Source organism: Ruditapes philippinarum, unplaced genomic scaffold (assembly GCF_026571515.1).
Source record: "Ruditapes philippinarum isolate M1 unplaced genomic scaffold, ASM2657151v2 ctg4302_1_1_1_1, whole genome shotgun sequence".
In the NCBI taxonomy this organism is placed as follows: Eukaryota; Metazoa; Mollusca; class Bivalvia; order Venerida; family Veneridae; genus Ruditapes; species Ruditapes philippinarum.
In genome coordinates, this window is record NW_026866175.1 from 16,489 (window position 1) to 35,263 (window position 18,775).

At 31.4% G+C, this 18,775-nt stretch overlaps 1 protein-coding gene across 1 annotated transcript in view; it reads left to right on the forward strand.

Annotated features, from left to right (window-relative positions):
• The first annotated feature begins 891 nt into the window (after positions 1–891).
• The window catches only part of LOC132731545 (uncharacterized), a 90,063-nt gene continuing 72,179 nt past the window's right edge, over positions 892–18,775 (forward strand). The window contains exons 1-7 of the mRNA XM_060717737.1: positions 892–1,379; positions 5,445–6,333; positions 8,059–8,132; positions 9,061–9,094; positions 9,417–9,484; positions 10,440–10,498; positions 11,369–11,481. Of these exons, the coding sequence (XP_060573720.1) occupies positions 5,466–6,333; positions 8,059–8,132; positions 9,061–9,094; positions 9,417–9,484; positions 10,440–10,498; positions 11,369–11,481 (1,216 nt within the window). The 5' untranslated portion in view covers positions 892–1,379; positions 5,445–5,465. The remainder of the gene's footprint in view (positions 1,380–5,444; positions 6,334–8,058; positions 8,133–9,060; positions 9,095–9,416; positions 9,485–10,439; positions 10,499–11,368; positions 11,482–18,775) is intronic.

Here is an 18,775-nt window from a genome sequence, read left to right on the forward strand (position 1 = left end):
CTATAGGATCAGGTAAGACTTTTCTACATGAATAAAATAACATATGATAAACAAGATCAACAAGGAAAGGCTGCGTTCAAAGAACGCAACCCCCACACGACCCAGCAACAAGAACCAGTGGCAAGGAGCCCAGACGGACCCCAAACAAAAACAGGACAGGGCACAAGATAGAGCTCGGACAGGTCAATCACTAAATGATAAATAAATTGAAACTGATTAGGAATTCAAAGAAACCAAATAAATGATTGAATAGTAGGCCCACAAGGTCGAAGTGCACAGGGGAAGGGGACAGGAGACCGAGGGAAGGGGATAATCAAATGATTAAAAACTAGGGGTAAGGGGGGGAAGATACTTTCCGTAGACGAGAAAACAGCAAGGGACACAAGCAAAAGTGTCACCGAAACAGTAAGAACAACATAGACATACATCTGAGGAACACAGAGGGCGCCGCCTTGGAACGGTCAGCAGCATAATAATGACTGCTGGGGTGTTTAAACCGGTTAATGGGGCATTAAACCTAGCTCTTATACCCACCATGTTCCTATAAACGAGACAGTGTAAATAACATGAATCCCCGCAAAGTGAAATTCTAACAGTTGTCATGGTTACAAAAGGTTAAATAAGTAAAACACCAAAATGATCATGTAGAAACATATAAAAGTAAACCCAATGACCATAACAAAAGTACTCAATGTCCTAAAGGAAGACAGAGCAACATGAAAATCACCAACAAAGTCCCGACGAAGCCTTGTCTTCAGTTCTTAACATAGCAAAGTAATCGAAAGAATCTATATGATATTGCATTCATGCTGTATTGATTGAAAACTAAAATTAATTATCGTTGTTAACTGTGTTTTTTTTTGTTTATATATATGAGTGATGAACGATGGTTTAAAATAGGTATTTACTATTAACGTGAATATATTGTAGTTAATCAATCAGGAAGTTTAATAGAAGTTATAATAAACTGCAAATATTTTAATCAATACTATACTCTACATTAAAAACTTTATTGATCACATACACCTTCAAAATATAACAACCATTTACTGATAATTAAGCAATATGCAATAATAAGATTTACATTATGTGTAAGTTTATCAGACGTTTTTTCATAACACAAACTAATCAGTTTAGGATAAGAACAGTAGACGAAAGTACACTGCCTTCAAAGTGTTTTTCTCTTTTCAAATAAACTGTGTGTATCGTTTGAAAACGAAAGAAAGTTTAGCCTAGTTTAAAATCTATTTTTATAAACATTCGCTGTAAAAGCTTAAAGTATATCAGTGATATTCACCCAGCGTATAAAGTAGATGTATATTTGTTAACACAGACAACTCGTTGTACAAAACAGGTATTTAAAACTTATAAAGCGACAGGTAAGAACTTTTATATGGATTTAAATTAGTGTTTGCTTTATGTTTTTCATAAGCTCTGTAACGATTTTTCCTGCATAGTAGTCTTTGTTTCAATATGCTATTGTATGTATGTTTATATAGTGAGAAATTGTTGAGGTAAATTTTGTTATTGTTTTACCTGTTAATTTTTTCGATTCGCAGACATATGATCATGTTCATATCTAAGAGAATCAGTTACCAAATTGCTTATGCTATTTTGTTTCTGTTCAATACAGTTTAACATTCTATACTTCTAAGTTCTTACAGTTTTGATTTTAAACGTTTTCATAGATGCACATATATAAAGAGTATAAACGTGACTATATGATAGATTATAAACCCGGAAGTTTTATGAAAAAGGGTTTAAACCACACACCTTTTTAATCAATAAAATAGCTTATAATAATACACCGGGTCGTTTTGTTTTACCACTGGTTCAACACCACTAATATTTAACTACATTATTTAATATATAAGTCCTTGAGACACCTAATTTATTTGAAGAAAAAAAAAAAACTCTAATACTTCGTCGCATATATATTTAAACACATACATTTATCTGTTCAATTAAACACATACATTTATCTGTTCAATTATCAGCATTTATTTTTAACCGTATTTATGCAAACAGCGTGCACGTTTTAAATAATCAAAAGATAACGCAAGTCTAGTTTCATGGCATATTTTTGATATGACACACATACAAAGTATTATAAGTTTCAAGCGTGATAACCGATAAACTTAATAATTGTCTTTATTAAATTTTATAAGGAAATGCATAGTTTATTAACGAAATTGACTTTATTAATAAATAAGACGATATTTAATGCTATATGTTAATAAATAAGTGATTTGATATTGGCCCTGTTATTTGTCCGAGGGCAGTTGTATTGGCCCAAGCCCTGTGGCCGAGGGCCACTACGACTGACCCGAGGACAAATAACAGGGCCAATATCAAATCATTTATTTATTGAAAATTTTATTAAATAACTACATGTACTTTTAATATTTCATATTTAATCCTCGGATATTTCTTCTTATTTTAATTCTAACATATTTTAATTATAACAAAGAACAACTGTAAAAATAACTACATTTTATCAGTTTGTATGGAAAACCTACATTTTGTAACTTATATTGTACATGTTCAACAAAATGTCAGACTGTGAATGTTTAGAAACTGAGAATATTTTGTTTCATTTATGCAACCTGTCGGCGTCTACACATAGACCGAGTTAAAACAAAATGGCTGCCATTTCCCAGTTTCTTGCAGAAATCTATATCATTTTTGGCCCTGCTTTATTAGCCAATCAAATTACTTCAAATGCGGGCTTTATATCTATATCACTTTTCGGCCCGGGGCCGAAAAAGTGATATAGATATTGGCCCTGTTTTAAGGCAGGCCATCGTGTTATTGAACGTGGCAGGTGCTTTTTTATAGGACTTATAACGTATAGTTATTTAATAATGTTTTTTAATCATTGCATTATTATTCTGGCAGTGCATACTTTCATACAAAATATCAACTGTGAATATAACTTATTAAGATATATTCTATTCAGTCATTTTGTCTACACATGTATTAGTTTTTGCTTTTAATAATGAATGGTTAACAGATTTTGTGACAAGTAAGGCAATATATATGTTTAATATATATCCGATTTCGAAACGCAAAGTGAAACGAATCATACGATACTCTTTTTCGCTCAGTTATTATAGATTTTAACGACATTTAAACCACCTAACATATATGGTTTAACAATATATGTCATTCTAGATTACTGTCATTATGTAGACTTCATCATAAGTTAACGTTGAAATACGAAAGTTTTGCATTCAGATCAAACAAATATCACTTTTACAAGACAGAAAAACATATTTAAGAAAGAAGTAAGTCATTTTACGTAGATATCAATAAATAAATAAATACTTCATAAACGTCTATTGATTTTATACCGCATAAAGATAAAATGATGTTTTGAGTGGGAGAAAAATGCATACAAATAATGTTCTGTACATGTATAATATTAATGGTATATATTGTTTATTTTGCAATTAAAGATATTACGGATATCGTGTACGGGAAACTAACTAATTAAGGGTGGTTTCATTCAACTTTACGATGACTGGCCGTTTTAAATGGTTGTGTAGAATATATTTGATAATATTATGATCTAAATATATCTGCAATCTTATTGGTCCAAAACAGTAGTGATCATAACATTTTTTAGTGCTCGCCAATTTTTTAAGCCAATAACCGACGAGGATTTTTAAATTTTCAGGTTTCAAATCTTATTAGAACATATTTTATATAAACTGGACGTTTTATATTATAAAACACAAGCAGGCGGAGCTAAGTTTCAAAGAGCGCTAAAGTGCAAAATACGCATGTGCAGAGATCTTGAAGTTTACTCCTCCTACTAATCAATTTACGCATCACGTTTTTTTCCGTACACGCACATGTATATCGTCACTACGGCATTGAGGTTCATTGAAATGAAAACAGGCAAAATAACAGTAAAAATGTTTGATTACGTTGAAACTGAAACTGAAGATGCAAATCTTACATCATTGGCATGGTCACGTGCTGAATAAAATATAAAGACAACTAAACGAAAGAAACACGAACTTATAAATTTATAAATTTCATGCAAATGGAACAAGTCAAATTCGCGATAAATACATAATCATATTCAATAATCTTCAGGTAATTATGAGGGAACCGCTTTGCAAAATTGATAAAATCTAAATAAAAGCAGAAGACATTTCTAGCAGACGATAAATTTCCCAGCATGCAAAAGGTTTAATTTCAATATTTTAGATTTTGACAAAAATATTTACTGGTCTGAGGCTTAGGTTTCTCGTCTATTACCAACTGCTGGCTAGGAATTTGCATTAGTTGCGTAAATGTCAAAGAATTGTTCTCATATTCGAAATGTTCATTGAAGAATTGAAGCAGTTCTTGGTCGAGGAGATCGAAATCATTGCGCCTCCATAGAATGCGGGAATTAGCTATGCAAAACACGTGACCCGAAAATGTGTACCGCTACCGTTTTTCAAATATGGTTATACACATTTAGCTACTATGTGACGTCACGCAATGTGTTGGGTGGGAACAAAATGGGCGGAGCACTAAGCCGGTTAGAGTGCATACTGGATGTTCTTCGTAAATAAGAAAGCTACAGTCGCTTCGCAAGCTCCGCTCCTTTTTAGCTTTCTTATTTACGAAGAACACCCAATATGCACTCTAACCTATACATAAAATAATATTCACTGGGTGTAATATCATAATCACTAGCAGAATTGGAATTTCCAAAATTTAACCTTAAATTAGAAAGGGACTCGTATGTAATTATCATACAGCGTAAATTGAGCGTGCACATACACTAATAATATTAATGTTTTGTTTTTATGGAACATATCTTGAATAAAATATTATAATTAAAGTAACAAAGCAAAGATGAGTATCAAATCAATTGCGTTGGTTTGCACAGCTTTCGGGAGGTTGTTGTACGTCTCAAGTCATATTATTTACGTGCGTCTTTTTTCCGCGTTCCAATGAAAACATGATAATTCTGTGTTTGGTTTTCTTTAAAACGCTTTACTTTGTTTGTTCTTTTTTTAACTTAGCCTTTTCATATCATAAAACAATGCCGACAAGCGAGCAACGGTCAATATGTCAAATTCCGGTGAATATTGCATCAAAAAAATGCAATGGCACACTAGTCAATAAAGTAGTTAATTAAGATTGCTTCATGTGAGCATTTAATCATAAACTTACAGTATCAGTGGCTTACAAAAGAGATATTCCTTAAGTCTCTTCCATTGATAAAGTATTGACAGCATGGTTATTTATTAATTTTACACTACTTTTATGACAGTATCAAAGAATGTTAACAATAAACATGAAATATAAGTGATGTGTTATCATAAAGGTATGTTTGTATATACAGATAACAATTGATCTACAAAGGATACACTATATGCCAAGATGATTTAAGATGTAAGTTATTTATGAATGCTACTTTATACTTATAAGACTTACAGGTAGAGTGTTGTTACAAAATAATGGAAGTTCCTGGTAAAAGAGTGACGAAAGACACAAATGCCAAACTGTGTAGTTTGTGTGAAGATTATGATATAACAAATTATGCCGATGGATTCTGCGTAGAATGTGAAGTTAACATTTGCAATTCATGTTTTGTGAAGCACAAAGGACGTAAAATTAATAGAAATCATTCCTTAGTAACAGTAGATGAGTCGAATCCAATGAAAGTAACGGTTGGTGATACGTATGAAACATGTCAAGAGCACAATGGAGAAATTGTGAAATATTATTGCCCAAAGCATGACCAAGTTGGCTGCGGAGAATGCATAATTGTATGTCATAATGGATGCAAGTTAGAACTTATTCGTAACAAAGCTGCTGATTATGATAATAGTCAGGAATTTAGAAATCTAAGAGAGGAGATGAATAAATACATGAAAGAGGCCGAAGATAGTTTATCATTGGTAGCGATCAACCGGCAACAGCTTTCCAAGTCCTATGAGCAATTCGTTCGCGACGTGGAGGCATTCACAAACCAGGTAATTGAGCGTATACACATAATGAGGCAGAACGTTCTGAGTCAGGCTAAAAACGTTATGTTGAATGACAAGAGGAAAATAGACGATTTACAGAAAGATACTGATGACTTGATAGCTGATTTGACACGCCAAAACAACCTACTTGAGTCGAAATGCGATACACCCAACAAGCTCTTTGTATCTTGTCTACTAATGAAACCAGAATTAAAAAGAACCCAGCACAATTTGGATTGTTTAAGAAAGAAAAATGTTGTGACTCAGTATATGTTTATGCAAGACAAAATTCTAGCTGAATCTATTACAGAAAACAAGGTGATTGGGATGCTCATTGAACAGTTGTCGGAAAGAAGTATGTATTTTTGATTTTTGTTGTTTTGGTTTTTACCTCACCTGTCACAAAGTGACAGGGTGAGCTTTTGTGATCGCTTTTCGTCCGGCGTCCGTCCGTCCGTCGTCCGTCCGTCCGTAAACTTTTGCTTTAAATGACATCTCCTCATAAACCACTGAGCCAATTTCATCCAAACTTCACAGGAATGTTCCTTTGGTGGTCATCTTTAAAAATTGTTCAAAGAATTTAATTCCATGCAGAACTCTGGTTGCCATGGCAACCGAAAGAAAAATCTTTAAATATCTTCTTTTAAACAACCCTAAGAGCTAGAGCTTAGATATTTGGCATGAAAAATCTTCTAATGAGTGTCTACCAAGTTTGTTCAAATAAAAGCCCTGGGGTCAAAATTGGCCCCGCCCCAGGGGGTCATTGATTTCCCTATATGCATATAGTAAAAACTTAAAAAATCTTCTTTTAAAGAACCGTAAGAGCTAGAGCTAAGATATTTGGCATGAAACATCTTCTAGTGAGTGTCTACCAAGTTTGTTCAAATAATAGCCCTGGGGTCAAAATTGGCCCCGCCCTGGGGGGTCATTGATTTTCCCTATATGCATATAGTAAAAACTTAAAAAATCTTCTTTTAAAGAACCGTAAGAGCTATGGCTAAGATATTTGGCATGAAACATCTTCTAGTTAGTGTCTACCAAGTTTGTTCAAATAAAAGCCCTGGGGTCAAAATTGGCCCCGCCCCGGGGGGTCATTGATTTTCCCTATATGCATATAGTAAAAACTTAAAAAAATTTCTTATAAAGAACTGTCAGAGCTAGAGCTTAGATATTTGGCATGAAACATCTTCTAGGGAATGTCTACCAAGTTTGTTCAAATAAAAGCCCTGGGGTCTAAATTGGCCCCGCCCCAGGGGGTCATTGATTTTCCCTATATGCATATAGTAAAAACTTAAAAAAATTTCTTTTAAAGAACGCAAAGAGCTAGAGCTAAGATATTTAGCATGAGACATGTTCTAATGGGTGTCTACCAAGTATGTTCAAATAAAAGCCCTGGGGTCAAAACTGGCCCCGCCCCGTGGGTCATTGATTTTCCTTATATGTGTATAGCAAAAACTTAAAAATCTTCTTTGAAAAAACCCAAATAGCTAGAGTTTAGATATTAAGCATGACACATCTTTAAGTAAATATCTACAAAGTTTGTTCAAATAAAAGCTTGGGGGGTCAAAACTGGCCCTGCCCGAGGGGTGTCATTGTTTTTAACTATATGTGTATAGTAAAAACTTAAAAAATCTTCTTTTAAAAAACCCAATGAGCTAGAACTTAGATGTTTTGCATGAAACATCTTCTTATGGGTGTCTACCAAGTTTGTTCAAATAAACAAATAAAAGCCCTTGGGTAAAAATTGGCCCGGGGGGTGGGTGGTGGGGCTATATACAGGTGAGCGACCTCAGGGCCATCATGGCCCTCTTGTTTGTACTTTTGTTCACTTAAAATGAAATGTCTTTTTATGATATATGTCATATTATTAAGAATATGAAAAGCGTACAAAAATAATGTGTATCATTTAAACATATTTAAGTAACCGTTTAACGATCATCTGATACATATAACGATTATATTTTATTTGAACATGAACAAATGACATTTTTTTATATTTGATGTTGCTCGATATTCAGCTATCTCTATTTGAGATATATAGTTAACCATCGTATTTGAGTGTAATACTTATGCATTTTAGGTAAACAGCATCAACATGAATTCAAGCAAATTGATTCTGCTGGTGAAGGGCAAGTTCGTAATCCTTCACCTCAGGCAAGTCACTTTTCCTTTTAATATCTCCTTACGATCATTTGACATTTTCAAAGGGGTGGCATATGAAGTGTTTAGAACTACAATCAGAACACAAGAAAGATACGATGAACATAGAATAACAAATTGTGAGCTTATGGAATGTCATTGAAGCAAATATACCTTTAACACGGAAACATATAAAACAGCTTATTGACTTATTGACCTTATTGCAAAATAACAACACACAAAAGATCAAAATATGCATACATAGAAACGTAAAATATGGAAACATGCAGAGTCTTACAAGTGACACTTCGCTTCAGATTTGAATAATTTCATTTCTGTCCGTAGAAAAGGCTGTGTTTTATAGTGTAGAAATTATGGATTAAATCCGAAAGGAATGTTATCACCTGAGTAAAATAGCACTTAAATTATCAGGAGAATTATCTGTAAACAAAATTGTATGTATCGACATATCTGAAATTACACCGATAATACAAATCCCGATGACCTTTAAGTCACTGTGTGTATAGGGTACAGCAATTGGGAACGCACCTTTTAAGGCTAAATTGGCCTGTAATGCACAACCTGACTAGTATGTTAGGGCTATAAACATTGATAAGAAAATAACTAAAAAAATTGCTTTAGTTTTTTAATCATTTATCGATTTATTTATTTGTAATAATTTATTTTTTCTATTTATTTATTCATTCATCTTATATACTTATTAACTTACTTAATTTTTATGTAATATCACAATTATTGTAAATGATGTGATTCATATCAAGGAATGAAATCATTATATTTGATATCACAATAACACGTTCTTTTGTTGTTCTCCAAAATATTTAAAATTGTATTATTTTTTTTAAATACAATCACTTCTAAGAAACAAGATGATGAGTATGGATATGTTTTAATTTACATAACATATTATTCATTCATGCAGCATGTGCATAGTCAGATGAGATACAAGCAGATTGGTAAGTTATATCTCTTAATTAAATTTAATATTTTTAGTAAATACTTATTTTTTGAGATGATTGGTTGGCATTTTACAATTTACCGCATAAACGGAAATTAGGGCAATGTCTTTATCTTTCCTTTATTACTAAGTTTTTTTATTCATGTTAAACACGCATGAGGTATACTATTCAATTTAGTGAAATTTTGTATCGGATTTATTCAATTTAAATTACTTACATTAATGTTTCTGAACTTTTCCCAATGTAAGCTATCAAGATTATACTGTTTACATATGTCTAAAACTAGTTTTATCTTATCTTGAAACGTATATCGTAATAGAAAAAGAAGTGGCGGAGAAATGTACAAGAGAAGATACGATGAAGGCAGAGGCGCTCCAAAAGCTTCAAGTGAGTTAATTATATTTATAAATGTTAAAGTGTCATCTAAAAATAGTTCGTTATGATTGCAGTAAATTTTCATTTCTTTAAAAATCAAATAATTACAGAGTCAACCTTTTTGTGATAAATAAAGGAAATAATTTGCAATGGTTGTTTCTTTATTACATTTTGTCGACGATATTGGCATCAAATACAAAACGTACAGTAAGCCTCCCTACTAACAAGTTACCAATCGTAAAAGCAGTTTGTTTTGCCACATTAAATGATAATAATTGTAGGAATTTCAGATAAAACAATGATCATAGATTGCAAATGTACCATTAAGATAAAGTGACAGTTAAAGTCAGCTCAAATGAAACTTAGGTATATAACGGGAATGTAATTCCAATCCAAAGTGTATATCCGATATACATATTGTATGGCAAATGAACAAAATATTAGCAATCATGTTAAAAAGAAAAGGTATACCGTATCACTTGAGTGGAACATTATATACTTATACCAGATTTCTAAGAATATCTAGACCTAAAAGTTATTGAATGTAAACAACAACCAGACATGTAATTAATATTTATCTGAAATGTGCGAGGGTATTTTAGAATGCCAGTCACTGTCTGTGTTAAAAAAGTCATGTATTGTCGTAGCAACCTGTTAATGATGTATTTCTGCAAACAAGTTTTCATACAAAGAGCGAAGGTTATTTCTGCGTATATAACCGCATCGAATTTGCACGGCTCTAGGGTCCGATAGACACAAAAAGTTGCGGATGAAGGTAACGTGAGTGTTTAATTCAAATCAATGTACGTTTTATTCAAATTGTGCTTGTTTAAGATACGCTAAAATCGAGGGTTCTTATAATTAAATAATGCCACGTAATGTATCCTTTTGCTTGTAAATGTTTCAAATATTGACCACTTCTTCATTAAATTTATCTCAACCAATTGATTGTGTCTTTCATTTACAGCCATTACTTGACAACAAACTAGTTTGCAAAAATCTAATCATAGATGGCGAATGTCTCAAGTACGTATATAAGTTAAATGTTGATTATTACTTTTTCCTAAAAGCAATTCCATATACTTTACAATGTACTATTGTGCAAATAAAAATAACGATTGAATAACGATTAACATAAATAATTTTCAAAATCTGACACATGTTCGATTTATATCTTATACATGGTTGTGCAAAATGTATATATCAATTCTGATTTAAAAGTGATATAAACAGTATATATATATATATAATACGTTTGCTAACTATAAACTCCGAAAATATATTAGGGAATAACCTGTACATTTTACATAGTTATCTTATTTGAAAATGTATATGTATTATATTTGTTATTGCTACAAAAATAGTTTAAAATACCAAAAAAATATGTTTTTATTAATAAAGTTAAATCAACGTAACTTATAACAAGATATCCATCAGTACTTTAAGTTAACTTTTAAAATAGCTAACTTAGAAATTTATAAAAATACTAAAAAGTAACGATATTTGATATACCAGCGAATATGCATCGAATGACACACAATGAAAACAAAAATGCAATCGTGATTTTAAACAGTTTTTCATAATCTTTCTTTATGCATTATGATTTTCAACAAATGTATGCGAGTAATATATGAGCCGCGCCATGACAAAACCAACATAATGGGTTTGCGACCAGCATGGATCCAGACCAGCCTGCGCATCCATGCAGTCTGATCAGGATCAATGCAATTCGCTTACAAACCCTTTAACAAGTAGAGAAACTGATAGCGAACAGCATGGATCCTGCTGCTGCGCGGATGATCAGGCTGCTCTGGATCCATGCTGGTCGCAAACCCATTATGTTGGCTTTGTCGTGACGCGGCTCATATATATTTGTTTGTCACATTTTTTTTACAGTTATACTACGATTGAACAAAATGGTATTGGATTGTATGTGTTCAAGGAGATTGCACGTGGTGGAACATCTATTGAATTTGAGATATTAAGAATGGGTACAAGCGGGTCTTTAGGTATCACTTATTGTATAAATATGCGAACGGTTTATAAAGTCAGTTCGGTACAATAAAAAATAATTTCATAATTGCTTCGTATTAATGCAAATAAACCTGACCACCCATTTTGGCTAAGACACGTTCATTGTTATAGTTGTATGTTATATCATTAGTATACCATTTACATAATTCGTACCATAACGATTTTTCTGTCAACAGTGTGTGTGTATAGTCCTTTTTTCATTTAAATTCAAATAGTGTTAAATGAGTTTATTTGTAATAAATAAGAATGTCACTCACCCATGCTCATCTCAAATGAATTTTAAAAAACGTGCTCAATTTTAAGGTTGATAACTCGATGTGTTGTTATATTTTCCAACACATACTACATAGGTTTAAAGAAAATAAAAATAGAATCGTAGGCGATAGTATATATTTATATTTCTAAGCCTCATTGGCTGTACGTGCCTGAGCGTAACTATCGCTGACAATCTCTCTACCGGGCGTCAGGCCAATATTCCAGGGGATACCATTCAGACGGCAAGTATGTATCGACAACTATTTTGTCTTAATATGTATTATTTTGTTCTGTCTTTAAGTTACTGATGTTTGTATAATTGAAAGAAAATAGTAGTATGACTTTATATACATCATTAAATTTGTAAAAAAGGTTATTAAAAATAAAAATAAAACTCTTTTCTTTTCATTTTTATCATAATATTATAATATACACGTATAAAGATGCAATATATGGATAATATCAACATTATTCAGCAAATTATAATTAAAACCTTAGTTTGAAAGATTGTCATTTGCTTGGTACTTGACCAGATGTTAAAGTATAAGGTGTCAATTTTGTTTAAGCATTAGCTTTTAGTAGACTAAGATTTAAATGTGTCACATGAGATGTATCTTAGTTACATACACTAGTTTCTCTACATGTAAAACAAAACTATTCTTCCCATCATTTGGTAATTTTCCTCAAATGTGAATATGCATTGAGTGCTTGTATTCAATAATTCATTCATTAAATGTATTAGCAGATTCAAAACAGTTATTGATGTATGATTTAGAATGAAACCTTTCTGCTGACAATAATAACAATTTAAATTATATTTTCTATAAATACCATGTCCGGAGTCTCCCGGTTTACGTAACTAACGACGTTTTTGCAAAATGTTAAGTAAACTGAGAGTTTTCGTTTCCAAGAAATTTTACAACCATATTCTTATTAAATGTATGTTAGGAATGTTTAACTTAGTCTCTTTTATTATTTTAATTAATGTTTGAGTATTTACACTATTGGGACAATATTTCTGTAGTATAAGCATTTTTTTCTGTATTATTTTATTCGAATTTTGTTCTACAATTTCAGTTTAGTTAACACATACTTTTAAACAGTAAGGTTTCCATCTGCATCAAATACTTAATCTTGAAATATTTTCTGTAATTTATGACCTTCCGATGCATTCTTTTTCAAATTTAGGAAGTACATGTCCACCCATCTTAAACATGATAAACACAGTTAAGGTTTAAATGAATGTGTAATTAATTGGCATTAGTACCGTAAACAGTTGTCTTTTGTCTTCAAGTCTTGAACCTAACAAATTCATTCTGAAAAAAGTCAAACTAGATCAGCGATTTCATATCGTACGAGAGATGATCAATAATAATGCTGAGCTTTTGCTGTGAGATGATAATATGGGTTCAAAGCATATCGTAAATAAAAATAATATCATCATAAATTGTTATGACGGCGTCAAAGCAAATTCGTGTGAGCGAGAGAGATATTTGAAAAAATAACATGAGAAAGTACATTTTACAATTAAAAGTATTGGGCTCAATGTTGCTAGCCGGAACAACGTTTCGTTCGGCTCATTTCATAACGTATTGTGTGGGTGTAGTGTTGAAGGTGCGTCCGTGTTTGAGATGAAAGGCGAGCGTGAACCAGACTAATATCTGTTCAATGTTTGTGTTTAAATGTTTTTGTCTTACTTTCATTTCAATGAATATTTTGTTGGGAAATTACTGTAAACCATTGCTGGTCATACAATGCGACACCCTTAACTTGACATAAATTCTAAAGGGATCAGAGAGCGTGGCATACTGCATTGATTTTCTGTTTCTTCCCATGGATGTGAACATATTGCAGAAGATAGAAGCGAGAGAGGATACACGAGCGTGAATGAGAATGATAGTGTGTGAGTGCGTAGGCATTGCTTTTATAGATAGTGTGAAAAGTGTGTTCATTTAAAGCGTTTGAAAACAACTTAAAAATTCATTTAAAGAACAATGAATGTTTCCAACACTCTGTACACTAATTATGAAGGTTTGCTATAATAATTAAATATTATGGTATTGGAGACATAAAACAAGATAGAGATATGTCAGTATTATATCAAAATACACGAGGTTTTCATATTGCTTAATGGTATTCGTTCTGTTGCATGGCCGCTTCAACGCTAGTCAGGTTTCTGATTGGCGTCAAATCCAAATGGCAGGGCGTGAGATCGAAAATATTTACCACAACTTTGACGTTCATATTATGCGGTGTGTCTACACGAGCCGTAAGTGCCCTCCGGCTGCCGCTTGTTGATAAAAACCCATCGGTTAGTTTATTTGTTCTCCGGATATTCACATTTGGCTCTATCAATCATCTTTAGCGTGTGTTGTGATATTATATATTTCACAGTTCGAAACACTGGTAACACCGCACTATGAAACTAATTTCTATTAAATCTCATCTGTCATATTTGTAATATTGGTATAATATCATCAGTATATCAAACTTATGTGGCCACAAATTGTGCCTTTTTAATTTTCTTTGGATTGTGAAGTATGTTTCTTAACAAGTTTTGCAAAATCTGTATGTGTCGCATATGTGTTTCTATTGTAATAGAATCGTACGGCGCGCTTGCAATTTGTACTCAATATTTTATATTATATTCTATTTATCATTTTTTACTCATTATTTGAATGCTCTGTTGTTTTTATTTTAATGTTTACACAATTTAGACCGCCCGTGTGTAGTCCAAAAGTTTACGTTATTTTGGATTATCCCTCGTTTACCCTATGGTGAAATGACATTCAATATTTTTAAAATTTTAACTAAAAAAATCATATGTTTATTAAGTTATCAATAGAAATAAAAATAACAATTTGTCTTTTAACTAAATACACATTTTCTAGTTTGATACATTATAAAGAGTTTTAACATACGAACGTACTGGGTCAGGAGAAACAACTGGGCAATACTTCTCTTAAAAGTCAAGCACATTTAAAACAAAATCAGAAAGGATTTAGTCCGGGTTTTAGTTATTTCATGTAAAAAGTAAATCTTATGTCCTTTGGTTAAATAGTAATTCCATGACGTGAATTCTTTATAAACATTATAAATATAGAAGCTTTATTATTATATCTTAAACATTTTATATCGTAAATTGTGAGCTGACATAAAACAGGGTAAGTGTCTAGTATGCTCATATAAAAGAACATTCAACTTTGATTGTAATTTAGTCATTGATACGAGTATTACTTTTTTATAAGTATACTGTCAAATATCAGTACGATATATATAAAAATAATTGATTGCATTATACTTCTAAATAAAAATGCAAAATTAACAGACACATTGAACATGTGTTATGAAACAATTAATTAATAAAATAGCGCATTTCTATCTTAAAAGAAATCTCCACTAATACTACAGTTTCCAAAGTGATAATGTTCCCTGAAGGCAAAATGCTAAGTTTACGTGAAACTGGCATCGGTATTTAAAACATGTTATGTAACATCTAAATTTCAGCTAAGCATGTCTATTTTGTAAAATGAAGTGCTATATTGATAAATGGAACTGCGTATTTAATGGAAATGTTACTTCGTGTCCGTTATTGAATATGAACATGATTTTGATTGTGCATTTTGTTGTTTGATAATAAACCCGAAAGAAGTGCAAAGCTTCTAACTCAAATCGGGCTTAAAATACCTATCAAAACAGGTTTCCAATTTATTTCTGAGAATATTCCTATTTTTTTAATTTTTTTTGCATACCTTTCTATAAGTGTTCAAACTGACCTATGCAAGGAATTAAAATATAAATAATTTTAGGACCTCAATTAAAGTCCTGTATTATGAGTAAAAATAACGATTGCATACACGTACGTATTATGTTACAATCCAAAGATGGTAAAAATATTCACATGTTATATTATATCACACCAGGCGCATGTATTGTGTATGTTTGTTGCACATTCAGTAGGTGTCGAATGATGTTAATTTCTTCAATTAAGGATGTGTTTTTCTTTATATATATATATATATATATATATATATATATATATATATAATATTATATATATATATATATTGTATTTTATGGTCACACCATGACTATGGTGTCAAACTGGTGTATTTATAAAGAAAAAAAACACACAAAAAACCCCAAAAAACATATAATCATGTCACGGCGTCTGTACTTCATCTGACATGCATATAATATTTATCCAATTAATTTTGTATGTAATTGATCAAGAACGAATGACATGTTTGGTTACATTTTTGCTGAGCATCCAATCAAAAGCCAATACAACTGTATACAACTCGAAACTAATGTACAATCAATATCAAAGTATGAACACAATCTGATTGTAGTTTTGTCACAATTCATTCACTGTGAATAAAGTGAATGCGTTTCATTTACTAAAAAATCTTTGTTATTTCGTGTTTTATTTTCTTGGCACACAACATAATGAGCTTAATTGGCTAATAATATTACAGTGAACTAAGCACTAACAACAATTTATTTTAATGCAGTATCAATATAAAAGAGTGTCGACAAAAACTTTCCTCTTATAACAAAACTTGCTTAGAGATAAGAGCCTTTTACTTGACATAGTTGTATTCTCATGTCTACGAAATTGATTCAAAGAACTATGAGCAAATACCATATTCGCTTATTTAAACAGGTTATCTATTATATATTTTAAGGATGTTTACAGGAAGCAAATCCGGTATAAAATCTGGAGAAACGTGGAAAGTCGGCGATCGAATCAAAGCTGAAATGTAAGTTTTATGTATTTTAAGCTTGTCCGTTTGTCATGTTTTGATTGATAAAGATTTACACAGACGATTCATGTTGTAAATATTACATAAAAACAATGCCGTCAAAGGTTTAATATGAAAACTTAGACATTTAAATAATGTATGAAATGTTATTTTTGATGTCATAATTTATCCAGTATACCCTTGTCAAATACGGATAAACCATCAATCAACACCCCTATGGTTAAATCAATTATATATTTAACAATTTATCAATATAACACCTTTTTTAAATGTAAAGGAAATTCAACATTTATAAAAACGTAAGAATGACATTTTATTTTTCCCAGAAGTTAAATACATGTGATATTGAAATGACACATTATTCAATGTTTACCGTACTGTATTGAATGACTTTAAACATGCAACAACATGTTTCAAACTTTGCAAAACCTGTTTTCAGATTACTGAAGTATTTTCATCACATTGAAATAAGTTCTTTATTTGACCGTGTGAGTTCTGTTCGTCCCATTAGGAGCTAAGTAACAGAACTTTGTTGATTTTTTTATTAAAATAAACTTGCTTTTTCTGCTATATTATATTTATCACAGACTATTTGTCTTGGCTGGATTCAGAAGAAAATAGCATGGCAAGACACCGTTGAAAATACGAAACATATGGTTCACTGCAATAAATTTGTATTTGTTTTTATGTTAAAATACGGAAAACAAAAATACGCGCATTTTAGTCCATCAATATTTTAGTTAAAATATTAAATAATTATTCTATCTACTTTCGTAAATATCGGATTCATAGATGTTTTCAAAGTGCAACTTTGCTGGGTGGGTATTTAAAGTCCGATGGTTTTTGCAGTTGTTATGTGACGGGTGAAATTGCTATTCTTGCATACAAATAGAACTCTGGTTCTGAAAATACGCATTTAGCCACTTGTTTTAGTATACAAAAACTAACACACTTTTCACGTGCGAGTACCATGTTAATTGATACTTTCAATGTGATTATGAATCATTATTTTTCCCACATTTGTAATCACTGTGCCTCGTAACGCACCTAAAAAAACAAAGACAAAAACATCAGTGAGTGTTTTAGTAATTAAATGCGAAGATGCATTTCCTTTTCTCCGTTTTTTTTCTATACCTTTCTTAACTGACCGACGTCTCTCACGCTAACTAGCACATATTTAGTTGCCACAACCTTAATAAACAAGTAGTGTCGCTCGTAACATTTTGCCACATTAATAACAAAATAATATATCTAGATGATCAGGGCAACAATGCTAACAGGAATTAAATCTAAGGAAAAAGATCAGTAGAAACGTGCTATAAATTACCTTAATTGGTTTGCTATAATATGATATATTACACTACTGGAACGTTTTCAAGCAAATAAAATACATGCATTATTTATACATGTTATGATGCGCTAAATAAATTACCGCATTGACGGTGGCAGATTGAACATTTATACGTTGTCTAGACAAATTAAATATACTTCCCTTATGCTATGATCGGTGTGTTTCAAGTAAAGCCATCAATGGAGTTCGATGACTATTGATACAATTCTTTATTTTGTCTATTTTCAGTGTCCGGAGGTATGTATAATGTCAAACTTTATTAAAATTAAATAATCGACATGTTATAATTTACTTAAATTAACTACATGCATCAAAATGATGACTATTAAATGACTTGGTGTATAATCACACATTTAAATGAGATAATATACATGACAACTGATCAAGATAATGGTATTGTGTTTTGTTTGGAATAAAGTAATACTATACAGCATAATTGATATATTTTAAAAATGCCCAAGTGTGATGCAATTATAACTACCGAAATGCATCATTAACTTATGTTATATTTAGATAAAATGTATATCAGTCTTCATGTCATTTTATTGGAAGATGAAGGATACGATTCTTAACACTCAACATAAGAGCTAACAATCATTAGCACTTTTAAATGACATAATATACATGACAACTGATCGTGATATTTTAAAGGTATTGTGTTTTGTGTGATAAAAAGTAATACTATACAGCATAATTGATATATTTTAAAAATGCCCAAATGTGATGTCTTTTAAATGCAATTATAATTACCGACATGCACCATTAAGTTATGTTATATTAAGATAAAATGTATATCAGTTTTCATGTCGTTTTATTGGAAGATGAAGGATACGATTCTTAACACTCAACATAAGAGCTAATATTTACAATCAATAGCAGATATATATCGTGATATGA